This window comes from Sorex fumeus, unplaced genomic scaffold (assembly GCF_029834395.1).
Source record: "Sorex fumeus unplaced genomic scaffold, SorFum_2.1 ptg000149l, whole genome shotgun sequence".
In the NCBI taxonomy this organism is placed as follows: domain Eukaryota; kingdom Metazoa; phylum Chordata; class Mammalia; order Eulipotyphla; family Soricidae; genus Sorex; species Sorex fumeus.
In genome coordinates, this window is record NW_026606206.1 from 6120449 (window position 1) to 6136589 (window position 16141).

Consider the following 16141-nt stretch of genomic DNA (forward strand, 5'->3'; position numbering starts at 1 on the left):
AATAGATAAATTCTGCAAAAATTTGGTAATAATGAAGAGAACTAAGAAAGTCTTACTGGTATGCTCTAAAGGAAGGGAGGGGGGAGGAGAAGGAGGAGGAGGAGAGAGAGAAAGAGAAAGAGAGAGAGAGAGAGAGAGAGAGAGAGAGAAGCACTTGCCATAAAGGCAGGCAGGGGATGAGGGGATGAGGTGTGGGGGGCAATGGGAGGGAACCTGGGGCCACTGGTGGAGGGATGGGTGTTGGAATACTGTATGACTGAAATTCAATCATAAACAGTTTTGTAAGGTTCTATCTCACAGTGAGTCAATAAAAAAGTTTTTAAAAAAAGAGAAAGTCTTGGGGCTGGAGCGATAACACAGTGGATAGGCGTTTGCCTTGCACATGGCAGAACCAGGTTCGATTCTCAGCATCACATATGGTCCCCTGAACACTGCCAGGAGTAATTCCTGAGTGCATGAGCCAGGAGTAACCCCTGTGCACCTCCGGTTATGACCCCAAAAAAGAAAAAAACAAACAAAAAAGAGAAAGTCTTAACGGAGAGATCTTAATAGGCCCATAAACTTATAAAACGGTGTTTTACCTAAAAAGGGAGTATTTGTTTTATGTTATATTATAGGTGATGCTTAAGTGTCTAATCACTAAGTAAAGATTATAACAAAAGATCTACGTATAAAAATGACCTAAGCAAACATAGAACTTTCAATATAAATGAAATATGAATTCACTATTGGAAGGATATAAAATCTCTTAGCAAGCTAGGAGTAAACATACTCTTCTGAGTCTAGTAGAGGCCAACCTTACGCACCATGAGTGAATGCTATACACAGTGGCAAAGTACTGAGAAGTTTGTCTGTACTTGTATGGAAACTCCTATCATGATTCTTATAAAACTGGTTTCAAGGCTATGAATTCCTTTAACTGTTGCCTGTCCATGAAGCTCAGTATTGTTCTTACAAATCTGAATGATAATCAAGCTGAATAGAGTATTCTTGGCCACATGTTCACTTCATTGAGTTTTTATACTCGATTCCTCCATTCTCTTCTGGCTCAGAGAGTCTAATATGATAGATTTTCTGTGAATCGTGTGGACTTTCCATTGTATGTATCTTACTTTTCATCTCTTGCTTCTTTAAATTTTTTTAAGTTGTCTTGCAGAATCTGAAGTCTGGGCAACAAGGAGCAAAGATTTAAACTTTAAATTTTTCATTTAAAGTTTAACAAAGAATAATAATTGTTCACATATATGATTTGTCATTTTCAAAGCCCCTTTTTTATAATTTATTTCTTTATTGAATCACTGTGGGAAAAGTTACAGAGCTTTCGGGTTTAGGTCTCAGTCATGTAAGTATCAAACACATTCCCCTTTACCAATACTTATTTTTAACCGCGAACCCCAATAGAACCCCACCTCCCACCCCTCCCAATTCCTGTGAGGCAGATGAGTTCTAGTTAATACTCTACCTACTTTGACTAGATACATTGTTTCGATAGAAGATGCACAATTATTGTTTAGAGTTTACGACCCCCCCCCCAATCAGATATGCTGAAACAGCGTTGTGAAATGATTTGCTTTCTACAGCTGGGTTTAAGAATAAAATGGTGTCTTGGATTTCTGCTATTTTACTTATTAACCCTGGAAGTATTTCTATTAAAAGTTAGATAGTTAAGAGATTGGTTTCTGTGCTCTGGAGTCGTGGCCGTGCTGGAGAGCCGCTCGTGGGGGGCAGCTGGTGACCTCGGTAGGGCGTGAAGGACGGCCCAGAACGCTCCCCTTCCCATGAGGCCCCTGCCGCTTCAAAGCCCTTTTGATAGGATGCTCACAGCAACCCAGTAAGCCAGGCTAAATTACTTTCCATCTACTTTTTAGGAAACTGAGACTAAAGAAGTTAAGCAACTTACTTAAGACTACACTTAAGACTGGGCTAGAGTGATAGCACAGCACTAGGGCGTTTGCCTTGCACGCAGCTGATCCGGGAGACCCAGGTTCAATTCCTCTGCCCCTCTTGGAGAGCCCGGCAAGCTACCGAGAGTACCTCACCCGCACCGCAAAACTTGGCAAGCAACCCGTGACGTATTCCATATGCCAAACACAGTAATGACAAGTCTCACAATGGAGAGGTTACTGGACCCACACAAGCAAATCGATGAACAACGGGTCGATAGTGCTACAGACAGTGTTACTTAAGACTAAGTGGTCAGCCAGGCTTTAGTTGTTATTCAGTATCATTTTCAAACTGACTCTATAAATTACATCTCAAAGAAGGGGGAAGTCTGAAAGAAATAAAGGCTACATTGATCCTTGAAGGCAAATTTGAATTTTGTGTATGTGCAAGGATAGGTATCTTTATGGGGAAATCATCTTTTAGCTGTCCTCTTGGACAAAGCAAAGGTGGTCAAACACTTATCACTGAAGTTTACAACCTCCGTATTTGAAAGGAATGCAGGGGCACTTACCTTGCACTAAGCTGAGCCAAGTTTGATGATGCCAGCAGCCCATATGATCCTTGGAGCCCAGCCAAGAGTGATTTCCGAACACAGAGCCAGGAATAAGCACTGAGCAGCACCAGATGTGCCAAAAGCCAGAAAACAAAACAAGAAAAGGAATGCAATGCTGGGTAGAAACTGATCTGCTCTTTTTATACATCCATCCCATAACTAACAAACACTATCCTTCAATGAAGGAATATTTTTCTCTCCTTTGAATTTGTGACTATCCTTCATCATCTGGATGATTTACAGTACTAGTTGTTGTGACAGTGATGATGTTCTGGAGTCCTTCACTCTTCAAGAGCTTCTTGGACGATTGTGTCTTCACCAGTTAGAACCACGTGCCTCAGTGGAGGACTTCAGAGAAGTCTCTTGAAGGAGGGTTTCAGGACTCAGCAACCAGATGATGATTTTATTATTGCCTGCCTAAGGTCTTAAATGGATCTTTCTTAAGAACCACCTGCCTCTTGTATCAGTTCACTTGATACAAGAGGCAGGTGACTCTAAGAGTCTACTCATTGGAATCACCAAGAGACCTTTTGTCAGTCACTCAAGTCAGATCACCAACACATTAAGTCCTAAGGACGTGACAAATAGATATCACTCTTTCTTAAGGACTCTCAGATGAGTCCAGTGTGAAACAAGGTTTGCCATTAACAGGTAACAATTTGTCCCAAGGTCATCCAGCTTGGGACAGGATCCTATCACGGTTGAAATCTATTATTTTTAGTTAAAGCTAAAATTTTGTCAGTGGAAGATAAATAAATACCATAGAGCAGGTACTATAATGATGATTTGTAAAAGATTCCTAGACATGATTTTATCTTGTACCACTACCTTTCAAAGTAGGTTATCCCCAGTTCACCAATGAAAATATGAGTGTATTTTCATTTGTCCTATGATAACTTAATGAATGTGGAAGGAGGAGAGTTTCTAGTCATACTCTCTCCTACTGTGGAGTGTACAGTGATGTTCTGTCATTGTACAAATATTTATGAGGGTCAACTCTGCACCCATGTTGATCAATGCTATGCAGATAAATGGTGAACAGGGAATATCAGGCTTTTCCCTGCCAGAGCTCATAGCTAATGAAGGGCCCAAAGACACCGTTGAGCAATTTCCACACCCTCTGGTTAAGACTGTTGGGAAATTTATTCACTTGCATTGGACCTTGCAATAGGATTATGAAGGCAAAAATACATAATGAAGCTGTTAGAATATAAATAAAAAACAGAAATCAAGACTAGGGAAATATGAATAAGATTACAGAGTCAAGAACAGAAGAAGAAAATTCAGTTGTGCAAGTCATAAGGATCCACTTGGATTGAACCTCAAATTTGGCATTGGTGTTCTGGCAGCTATATTGAAAAGGGGAAATATTATTAGCTATACAGTTTTTACTGTCATAAAGAAGGGGGAAAATACCAGTTCCACAGGGAATGAGGGTCTTTCCTAACACTTGGCACTTTAGGAAATGTCTTGTGTAGAGTTTTATCCAACATCCAGTGATATTCCTATATGACTGCAAAATGAGACTTTATAAGACTGTGCATAATACATTGCAATAAGTTATCATATAAAACTGAAATGCTGGACCAGAGCATTTTAGTTTTGTATGTGAGTAGAGCACTTGCATGTGGCAAACATCGGTTCAATCCCTGGTACCACATATGATCTCCCAACCCCACCAGAAGGGTTCACTAAGTGCAGAACCAGAAATAATCCCTGAGCAAGCCAGGTGTGGCCCCTCTCCCCTCTCACAAAAGTAAAATAAACTAAAATGCAATTTAATGTAATCATTTTTTTCTCTCAGGAGTAGGTGGTCAGATGTGCACTGAACATTGCCAAATATGTGTCCAGATGAATATATGACTAGGAATACCTGGGAAATGGATGGGTTAGACACTCTTAATATTCATAAGCATAAGTTCTCTCTTTGGGGATTTTTATAGGGAAGATGGTTATATTTTCCATTTTTTGAGGTAAGACTGAAGGGAAGATATTCTAAGTTGGGAGTATATGATGGTTTCTACCACAGATCAAAAAAAATGTTTTTGGTTGAGGGCCAGATTGTAAATATTTTTGTTCTTGTTAGTCAGCCAATGTCACAGCCATTCAGCTTTGCAGATATATAGTACAAAAGCATCATGTGAATACAGAAGTGAATGGGTGTGACTGTGATCCAATAAAACTTTATAGAAACAGGTAGAAGGTCATATTTGGGCAACAATCTATATACTGTCAACTCCTGGTTTATTTTTAAAAGGGGAGTAGGAGGAAAATTATAATTTTTTTGTTAGGATTAAGGAATATTTATCAATTTGATACGTCTTGGCCAGTGTTGATTTTGACCTCATATTTGAACAGATAGTAGGTGATGGTGCATGCTAGAGAGAATTTGGCTCATATTCAGACTGAGAACGCCTCACGTTCATTGGAGGAACATGCAGTCACTCTCAATGCAATCCCGTACAACTGTTTATACAAAGGGACAGTCTTCAGACATGGAATTAGTGTTGGTATAGCAAAGAACTGAGCTGACTCTAAAGTTTTATCGTTCCATGTGGGAAAAGAGAGTCATGCTGTTACTTCCCCAGAGGTCTCCCAAGCACCTAATTTTCTATTAAGATCTCATAGTTGGTTCCTTCTGAGAGAAGATGTTGAATTATTTGCAGTAGATTGATGTTTGTTATTCACTTGGTTTCCATATTTTCACATAATCTATTTCAGGCTGTCAGATATAGGTTCTAATTAGTCTTCTGTTACAGCTAAAGGCACAACTACACTCAAGGGGTAAAAATGCAACATAATTTCCTTTTTAAAAAAAAGACTAAGTTAGGAGTAGATAACATATCTTGCTGGTTTTTTATGGCCTGGATTCTTAAATAACTTTCACTGGTAACAAACTAATCTGGAAGTTTACTTGTGTTGTAGGAACTATCTCAAATGGGTGAGTCTGAAAGATCATTAGAAGAGTTATTTAGAATCAACAAGTGGTTTATGGTTTCAGCCTTGGATATTACTGTAACTGATTTATGAATAACCTATAGTCCTAAATAATGAAACTACTTTGTCTTGTGTATCAGACATGGTGACAGTGAAAATGTAGGCTTAATGAGAAATTATAACTGCAAAAGAATTTGTAAAAACATGCCTGTGAATGCGATTGTGGAAGCTTTAAAGACTTCATTATCAGTTTGAATTTGGTGTATGGTGTATACTTTGTGGATAGCAGGGAATTGCTGCATTCCGAATTTTACAACTATTGACTTCTCCAGCTTTCTACAGTGATTAAGAAAAGGGGTTCAGTTCACTATAATGTAATTACCATAACCCATTAAGGCTTATGGAGAGTAAGTACTATGTCATTATCTTTGTATAACCTGAGCTTAGCCCAGAGCTCATCCATCCAAGGAGAGGTGCTCTGAAATGTTTGTCTAATGAATGAATCCTGAATAACAGCTAAAAAAAATTTTTTTTATTAGTGAAACACCATGAGGTACAGTTATAGACTTATAAATTTTTGTGCTTGGGTTTCAGTTATACAATGATCAAGTACCCATCTCTCCACCAGTGCCCATCCTCCACCACCATGGGTCCCAGCATCCCTCCCACCTCCCATCCCCCCCGCCCCACCCTGCCTCTGTGGCAGGGAATTCCCCCTTGTTCTCTCTCTCTTCTTTTGGGTACTGTGTTTTGCAAGAGAGGCATTGAGTGGCAATCATGTTTGGTCTATAGACTACTTTTAGCATGCTTCTCCCACCCTGGGAGGGTCCTCACAAACAGCTTCCTATTTGCAAAACTACTATCATATCATGGTGGCTTGCCAGTTAGGGAAATGGTCCCCTTTTGTTATACAAATTAAAGCACATATTATACCGCTTCAGGAGACTCAGGCTTTTGAATTAAGGATTGGGACAATATATACCTATAAAATGTCAAAAGCAGAAAAATCACTCTGATGGAATCAGCACTCCTGAATCTACATGGGAATAGAATAAGGAATTGACTGTCAGGTTTATATGGCAGGTAGAGTATATTTTTATAACAGTTTATTCTTAACTAGCAGGATTTAGCATCAGAGACACGTCAAGGGTACATTTTGTAGGGGAAAATGTCTGGTATCAAAATTTCCTGAGTTGTCTCCTTTTTCAGAAATAACAAGTAGCCAGACATATTATTTTGTTCCCTTCTATTTCCTCTGACCGCTGGCAATAAGCTCTTTGATAACAATGGCTTTATCAGTCATCTTAGGAAAACAAATTTCTTTCCACAAAAGTCACAATTTGATCTATAGTCACTTTAAAAATACCTCGCCACTAATGAAAAGTGGTATTGAGAGAATAGATAGATATGTTCTTAGCCCAGCCCAATTAGTACTGGTCGGACAGTGGGGTAGTCACAGCTCTGTTTCAGTACATTCTGCAGTCAAGCAAGGTCTTCCATGTAAGGATAAAGGCAAGAAGATGAAGATGTACTCAGGCAGCCTTTGCACCCAGTTCAGACTCTAGACCTGAGCACTTTACTGTAGAATTACATTGCTGCGGTAGGAATGTGGGGACAAGGAAAGAAAAATCAGAATATAAACTTAGGGTTGGGATGTGGCTCAAGTGGTAGGACAAATGCCTGTCTTGGTTTTGATTCTTGGCCCCATGTGCTCCCAAACACCACTGGGTGTGGCCCCTCATCAACATGACCAGAACTGTCACCGTCACCACCAGCACACACATAAAACCCCCAGGAACTTAAAGTTTCCTCTTGAGATTAAGGAAATAAACTTAGCACAGGTATTTTATGTTGTTGCAGTAGACAAAATGCTTACTCCCCCGTTGTATCCAACAACTGTTTAAGGGACAAGCTTTGGCCTTAGGGACATTAAATCTTTTTCTATCCTTGTTAGAGCTACCTGGTTTTTTGATTCTCATCTCATCAGACCAAGGGAACTTGAACATCTGTTCATCATTTTGCTCCTAACCCTCCCCCAATTTTAACCACAAGACAACAGAAATAGAATAAAAGACAAATGGAAACCTTAAGTAACTTTTAGCTTCACCTGCTGTTCTGCTGTGGGGAGTGTCAAATGCTGAGTATAAAATTCCAGGACCTTGTTTGTCCTTTGATTAGAGAAATTTACTGATCTCCGAGATAGGTATTAATCATTGCAATTGTATCTTCATTTATTCATAACCCCACTCTGGATATTCTTGGTTTCAGGGCCTGAGAATCATTTTCTCAGATGCATCTCGGCTCATCTTTCGGCTCAGTTCCTCCAGCGGCATACGGGCCACCATCAGACTGTATGCAGAGAGTTACGAGAGGGACCCCGGCGGCCATGACCAGGAGCCCCAGGTACCAAAGCAGACTTGTTCTCTGTGTATCTCATACCTGCCAGAAAACTGAAAGGGCCCTTACAAGTCTTTTATGGAAGTAATATTACTTCCTGGAAAGTAAATTCTGTATTAATACCTCAAACTGAAAAGCAGACTTGGATCCAAAAAATTTAAGTCATTCATCATAATGTTTGGAACAGAAAAAATTCTCTCTAGAACACGTGATGCATTTAGACGAACATTTTCCAAACAATTTGCCTCTCTTGATTAATCTGTACTTTGATAATTAAAGTGACATCCAAGAGAATCATCTTGTCTTAGATAAAGAATTTTTGAGTTGAGTGTGTAATTAATCAAACTTCCCAAATCCTTGGCTGTACTGATGTAAATTATGAATCTTCAGGTGTTTGGAAAAATCTGGACTGGACCGTGACCTTGAGATGCAATATTAATCACTTCCAATATCTAATACATATTAATTACAATATTAGTTACTTCTTCTCTGAGGTTGCTGTAAAGCTCATTTTGAGAAGAGGGACTTGATGGCTATCCTTTGTAGTGCAGGCGAGATACTCTCAGTAGCTTGCAGGGCTCTCCAAGAGGGGGCAGAGGAATCGAACCCGGGTCGACCAGGCTGGCTGCGCACAAGGCAAACGCCCTACCGCTGTGCTATCGCTCCAGCCCCGAGCTCATTAACAGCTTGGAAAATAAATAACACAAGCAGAAGCATCATCACTCCCAATTTGGTTCAAACTCCAGGCAACATTAAGATCATATTCAAAAGATCTTGCTCTTCTGTAAGATACGTCCAGCTACATCGCTGACTTGTCCTGTCCCCTTGGTAATTACTTAGATCTAAGTTTTATAGTAGTGTTCTTGATGAGATTTACATTGGTTCCATCTGCAGTGCTTCTCTTTGTGAAGAAGGAGCAAAGCAAAGAAAATCTTACTGCCGGCCTGGGCTATGACTCAACAGAAAGAGGGCATAACTTACATGTGTGGGTCCCTGGGTTTAATCCCTGACATCATGTGGAGCCTTGAGCACTGCTACAATGACAATAACAGCAACACTTAATGCTCTCAGAATTTCTAGCTATCATTTGCTAGAGTTGTGCCCTCATATGTATGTATGGAATAAAATTCTGTCATCAGTAATTTAAGTGGGGTTTATCCCCTGCTGATATATTACTTGGAAGAGTCAAAGAATCTGCTAAAAATGACACTGTAAATCCTTCTACCAAACCCTGTAGCCAAAAGATCTCTTTACAGTAAAACAATCCCAGATGGAGAAGTAGAGAGGCCTGGAAGACCAATATTTGTTCTCAAAGTTACAGAGAGTGAGAAGAGACAGAGTACAAAGACTTTGGCCCTTGGATCTCAGGATAGCAGCTTGCTGTGAGGGCCACACTCTGCCCACATAATTTTCTAGCGAGTGCATGTCACCTAGGACTGTGCCAAACCATAAAAGAATTGGAGGCTTATTCTCTCTTTCTGTAGAGGGCTCTTTACACCTCACTTTGGGAGATGAAATGAGAGCGAGAGCGTCAAAGTCCTGAGCTACCCATAGAGTGAGGAAGGATATTCCTGGCCTAGCCAGCTCTGACTCACCGTCTTGAGGCTATTTTTTTCTGTATGTTTTCCCCTGTCTGTATGAGGTAAGTGGTTATGATATTGGCTTGTTTTTATTTACTTTCCACACTGACTGCAGGACAGTCCATTCAACCTGTGTAGAAGCAATTCTCTGCTCCTGTTGGGATCCGGAGTTCCCTAGCCCAGGGAGGCGCGGAGAGACCAGATAGACACAATTCCTGCAGGAGTAAAAACGGGGTTTATTTAGACCAGCATGCTGGGGCTCCGCAGCATACCCCAAAAACGGGCAGTGGCTGAGAGCCCCGAACTTCTTCAAAGGGGATCTTATATAGGCCTTCACTGGCCGTTACAGCAAAGCCCGCGCATTTCATAGCCAATAGATTTGTAACAACATATACTTTCTTAACCAATCCATTTAAAAGTACCTCACTGCTTAGCCTATAGATTCAAAGATCAGCATTTACGTATATCGATTGTCAGCACAAGCAAGGTTATAGCTGGAATCATTAAGCCTTAGGTAATCACCCTTGACCATCCTCGTTTTGAGTTACCCAAGTCTGCAGGGTGCTTTAGTGAGACAATACATTCCAGGAAAGGGCAATTTCCCCCCACCACCCGCATCCTGAGTTATCCTTTACCCAAATCTGCAGGGTGCTTTACTGAGACAATACATTTCAGGGACAGTAAATACACCTGAATCCTGTCACACTTGGTTTAGAAAGAAGTTATGCCCTGTTCACTTTCCAAGTCTCCTCTCCCCCAGGTGCAAAGCAGCCAAGCAGTTTTACAGAAAGCAATGTTGCAAGTTAGCTAAAGTACACAAAAATTTGATGCCCTAATATGGATTCTTTCACCCCGAGGTCTCTACCAAAGTGCCACCATCAAAGCTGAGTGCCTTTTAATTTTCTTTTGAAGGCTGCTTTTGATTTTAAGCCAAAATCTGCCATTGGCTCACTACTCTTCAAAGAGTTGTCTATGAAGTGTATACTTCAATCTGTAAGTAATGAAAATAAAAGTAATGCTTATTTTAGGCCTCACTGCTATATAATTTCCATCCTGTGAGTTTAAGGAGTTTGCCATTTTTGAATGGTTGGGGAACCCTGTGTTGATACTGCTTTTCTAATGACTAATATTCCTTCTCTCTCTAATCAAAGGCAAGGGTTTTCTCAGACCTAGTGAGGTGGACCTCAGAGTATTTCACACATGACTTCACTAAAAGTTAAATTAAGAAAGGAGATATTAAAATACCATAGATCCTTGATTCCACCACTTAAATCCCTATAGCTTAAACACTTAAGTCAGCATATAATTCTGAGTAATATTTTAAAAGACCTCTAATCTCCTAAGAGGGATAACGGTTCTCTCTGGTAGGTTTATCTGTCCTAATTTGTGTTAACACAAAAGGACGACAGCGGTCTATCTCTCCCTCTGCCTGCGTTCGGTAGGGTAGTCTCAGGCCTTTTCCCTCACTCCAGGGAGGTCGATGGTGATGGGCGGGCAAAGGAAAGAAAGGAGGGCCAGGCTGGTTGGTCTAAATTGCAGTTTATTCCAATCCTCTCTCCATTCACTCCTGTCTCTCCTCGGCCTCTCTCAGCCCCCTCTTACAGTCTCATTATATCCCATAAAAGAAATTTATGTCATGGAGGGCCCAGGTTCTCTCAGACCTGTGACCCCCAATTCTCTCAGGCCGGCCCCCCTAGAGAGCCCCGAAAATCTCCTTATATAGATCTTGGTGCGTCTAAAGGGCGCGCAATGCAGTGATGTCATCAAAAGGAGTTACAGAAAGAACATTGAGGTGGCAAAACATACATTGTTTCTTTGCATCTGCTGGCCAGCAATTTTGGCCTGGAAAGAAGATACAAAAGCAAAACTGAAACCTTTCACGAGCACTTTCACAAGCTACAAGCACTGGGATTTGCATCCCAAAGACTGGTCTGGCTAGAGCCTAGAATCTACATCCCAAAGATCTGGCCTCACTAGCACCTGAGCTCTGCATGTCAAGGACAAGCCGGGTTTCTGTGAGGAAAGGAAAACTCCCTCTTACAATATATTGAAATTATTTACTGAAGGCAGTTTGAAGGGGAGAAATGTTCAGTCTCATCCAAGCCAGTCAGGACACATGGGAAAGTTGCTTCGAGGACAGATTCTCATTTAGCAGATCAATCCACCCTAGAACAGAGTCCTCTGGGTGTGTTTCTCCTCTCCTTGTCCAACAAACATATAAGCATACATAATATAAGTCATTTTGTATGAACACAGTAAGAAATACCTTAAGCTCATAGAATTGCTCTCCTAGGGCCATCTCGATCTCAGACTACAGTGCTCAGGCCAGATAGTCTTTCCTATCCCTAGCAGGGTCCTAGTCTAGTCGTTACTTTTGGATCGTGACAGCATTTGTCTATGATCAAACTCCTAACTTATAGTTAAGAATTGTGGCGCTTTGGCCTGGCCCATCTCGATGCCAGGGTAGCACATAACTTATTGCTTGCCTGGTTCCATCCAGTCCCCTGCTTTTGGGGGTGCTAGGAAGTGAGGGGCAACTGAGGCTTAAGTTGAGAAAGCAGATGTCCGGAAATGAATACATTTCAAAGCCAATTAAATCCTAAATTACAAAGCATAATATTAACTCTCTTCCTGTATCTATACAAAAAGGACATTGCATTAAAGTAAACGATTCAAGAGACATAAGGAGAGGAGAGAGGCAATATTAACTTACAATACAAGTTCAGTGTCCTAGAAGGATCTGACCCTACAAATTAACAGATTCTGATTAGGAGAAAAGCTGATTAACTGTTTGGGGAAGAGAGCACAAAGAAGTGGTTACAGATGAACAAAGGAATGGGAGTAACTTGGGAGCACTGTGATGAGTGTGACTCAATGAACCAAAGCTCCTTGTCACAAGGGAGAAAGGACATATCAATTGTTAGGCCTAAAATGTTTGGAGCTATTATCACAACACTAATTACTGCTGAATCTCATCAAGACATTTAATTCTGAGTATTTGGAATCTACCTATGGCCTTGCTTTGTAGTGTTAGGACGCCGATCCTGATCTCCCTTTAACGACAAAGAGACTCCAGAGACTGCAAACAGCAAGCAAGGTTTATTGTAAGACTGGCTAGCCAGGGTCCCACCACCTACACAGACACGCAGGTCAGATAGGTAAGGCAAGACCTCGAACTTCTTCAAAGGGGATCTTATATAGGCCTTCACTGGCCGTTACACCATAGCCCGCGCATTTCATAACCAATAGATTTGTAACAACATATACTTTCTTAACCAATCCATTTGAAAGTACATCACTCCTTAGCCTATAGATTCAAAGATCAGCATTTACGTATATAGGCGTTGTGGCTAGTGGACATTTGGTTATCACCTGGCTCCCTTTGATTAGGTGGAAGTGGATAAGGGAAAAGTTCCTAACAGAGGTAACAGATCAAGAAGGGCCAACAAATGGTTTCCGAATTTACATCCCAGCAGGGAAGAGTCAACAAATGGTTTCAGAATTTACAACCCAATAAGGAAAGACTTCACAGCTAAGGCTCTACTAGGGAGGGGGCAGGAAAGGGAGAGTTACTAATTAGTAGAGTTTTAACTCTGGAATCTCCCTGGGGTCCCAATGGTCCTTACAGTAGAACTCTGGTTTCTCCCTTTAAGCAGTCTAGAGTGAAAGCCTTTGACTAACTGCTAAGAGAGTAAAGATAAGACAGTCTCCTCAAGATGCAAATATTATTATGGACCCAAGGGCCATCAAGGAAGTAGCATCTTGTGTGGCTTTCTCTGCTGCAGAGAGAGCATTTTCCACCATGTTTGCTGACAGTCAGAAAAGAGAACAAATTCCATCCCTCCATTCACTCCACTACTCAGAAAAGCACCTCTCTCGTCAGCAGAGACTCCACAGATTACCTTATTCTAACAGAACAGGCTGTCTAAATGCCTTAACTACCCTAACCCAGTGTCCCTCTGTACTCAAGTTATTTTGCAAGAGAACCAAAAGGTTACTTTCAACTGTCTTAGCATCTAGCTATTTTACTTTGTATGTGGGTAGTTTCTTTTTCTGATGTTTTAAACAACTGTGACCAGGACATATTTTACAGATTTGAACTGTGGTTTCTTGTGAAAGTATTAGTAACTGCCTACCGATGCCATTTAGGCTTGACTTGTGATGTACATAAATCTCTCCTACTGCTTGTAGTTTTTCCATCTGAACCCTTTTGTATAGTTGTGCCTGTACATCTAAAGCAAATTATGCTATTTTTTTAAGTTGGTGTAATGTAAGTTTTGTGTGTGTGTGTGTGTGTGTTTGTGGGTGGTGGTGTAAGTTCTTTTTTTGAGCACACCCAACAATGCTCAGGGCTTACTCCTGGCTCCGCAATCCAGAATCACTCCTGGCAAGGCTCAGGAGATTATATAGGGTGCCAGGGATCAATCTCAGATTCCAGGTTGCATGAACAGCAAGCACCTTACTCTCTGTATTATCTCTCCAGCCTGCAATATACCTTTGTATAGGTTTGGGGGCCACGCATGGCTGTGTTCTGGCCTGTGCTCTGTGGCCTCTGCTCAGGGATCACTCCTGGTAGGTCTTGGGGGCCACAGGAGGTGCCAGAGATCAAATCCCAGTCAATCGCATGTAAGGCAAGCACCTTACCTGTTATACTATCTCGCAGGCCCCGTAGAAATAAAGGTAAAGGTAAAGGCCCTCCCGTTGATCGTCGATTTGCTCGAGCGGGCCCAGTAATGTCTCCTTTGGAGACTTTGTTGTTACTGTGTCTGGCATATCGAATACTCTCGGTAGCTTGCCGGGCTCTCCAAGCCCATAGAAATAATTTTTTAATTTTTTGTTTGGCTTTGGAGGCACATCCAGCTGTGCTCAAGGCTTACTCCTTGCTCTGTGCTCAGGATCATTCCTGTTGGTGGCCAGGGTTCATATATGGTGCCAGGGATGGAACCCAGGTGAGCCAGAGGCAAAAAAAAAAAAAAACAAACCCTACCTGCTGTACTTTTGTTCTGACTCTATATCTTTTAAAAATTCTATTGGGAAAAAAAGAAAAAAATTGGGGGGGCTGGAGTGATAGCACAACGGGTAGGGCATTTTTCTTGCATGCAACCAACCCCGGTTCGATTCCCAGCATCTCATATGGTCCCCCAACACCGCCAGGAGTAATTCCTGAGTGCATGAGCCAGGAGTAACCCCTGTGCAACACCAGGTGTGACCCAAAAAGCAAGAAACAAAACAAAAAAAAAAAGAAAAAAATTTCTACCCATAAGCAAAAAAACGGCAGCTCCCCGTGACATATTCCATATGCCAAACACAGTAACAACAAAGTCTCCAGTGGAGATGTTACTGGGCCCGCTCGAGCAAATCGACGAACAACGGGAGGGCCTTTACTCGAGCAAAAAAAAAAAAAAAAAAAAAACAAACAAAAAAATTGTATTGGTACTTAGAACATAAAGATAGGAAGGAATCTTGTCCTCCTTTCATGTCCTTTTTAAATCAGAAACAAAAGTTTCTGTGGCCTCTTTCTGGAAATTACCAAGTTTGAAAAATACAGAATTACTTTCATTATTGGCAGTTAGCAAAATCAGTTATTTTCAACCGAGCTCTCAAACCAGCTGATGATTTTGGAAAAATGGATGATCTCCCCCCTTCCTCCCCAGTTATTTTTAAATTTTACAGGTAAGCACAAACAGTCTCATTGTGTCCAATTTTTTTCCCACCAAATTTACAAGTAGGTTTGTCAAATTCAGTTTGTTATTATCCCCCTTCTTTCCTTGTCCCTTTGAGTCAGTGGGTGGAGTAGATAATGAACAATAAAAGATCCAAGAGGAAAAGGAAAGAGAAGCTTTGTTATGAGCTGGATAATCACAGTCTAATAATCATTTCATGGCTAATCAACTTTGGTGTTTTCACTACAGAATATAACCACACCCCGTTTCACCCCAACCCCGGGGGGTGGGACGGTTTTCCCCAACCTTCATTCCAATTAAGGGAATTTATGCATGCGTTGCTGCTAAATTGTATCTAGAATAATTTAGGGACTAACATCTAAATGCCAGGAGTCCTACTAGAGTGAATTTATTATTCAAAACCAAGGGATATCTGTCATTTGTCTTTAGTGTGATTCAATAACCCAGAAACAAACAGGTTCATTTTGTGTTATATGGGGACAAGAGTTTTACAGATGATTCTCATTAGGTGCCTCTGAAACTCTAATGATTATATTAATCCAGGGGGCTGGGGGAGAGAGATATTCGAAACTAAATTTTAGACTCAGGTTACAGGAAGTCTCAGAGTCCTTATTTCAGGCCAGCTCCCAGGTTATACTATGCTGCTAATCCAGGGATTGAAGAATAGTTAGGTTAACTGTGACACTCCAGCAGGATGACCTTGAATTCTTTAAAATTGTAGGAAGAGCAGCACTTGTTTCAATGGCCTTGCATGTTGGGGTCACTATCCTCTAGACCAGTGACCTTCAAGTGCCACTACACGGTCCAGTGCTGGTCTACAGGCACAGAAAGTTCGAAAAACCAATGCTCCCTTGGTTCTAACTGCAAGTTCGTGGAACAGGTGCTGATCAGCAGAACTAGAGAGGTTGAAGAACACTACTCTGGAATTCAATATTCAGTTGCCTGTCGAATTCCTAATGAATGTCTTATAGGCATCTCCAAGAGACATCAGGAAAAGTAAGCGCCTCTCTACCTCCCACCACCAAACCATATTATTTCTTTCAGTG

At 41.1% G+C, this 16141-nt stretch overlaps 1 protein-coding gene across 1 annotated transcript in view; it reads left to right on the top strand.

The window, feature by feature from the left end:
* The window catches only part of PGM5 (phosphoglucomutase 5), a 271097-nt gene that overhangs the window by 210579 nt on the left and 44377 nt on the right, over window positions 1-16141 (top strand). Inside the window, exon 10 of the mRNA XM_056106927.1 lies at window positions 7703-7837. Coding sequence (XP_055962902.1) covers window positions 7703-7837 — 135 coding nt within the window. The remainder of the gene's footprint in view (window positions 1-7702; window positions 7838-16141) is intronic.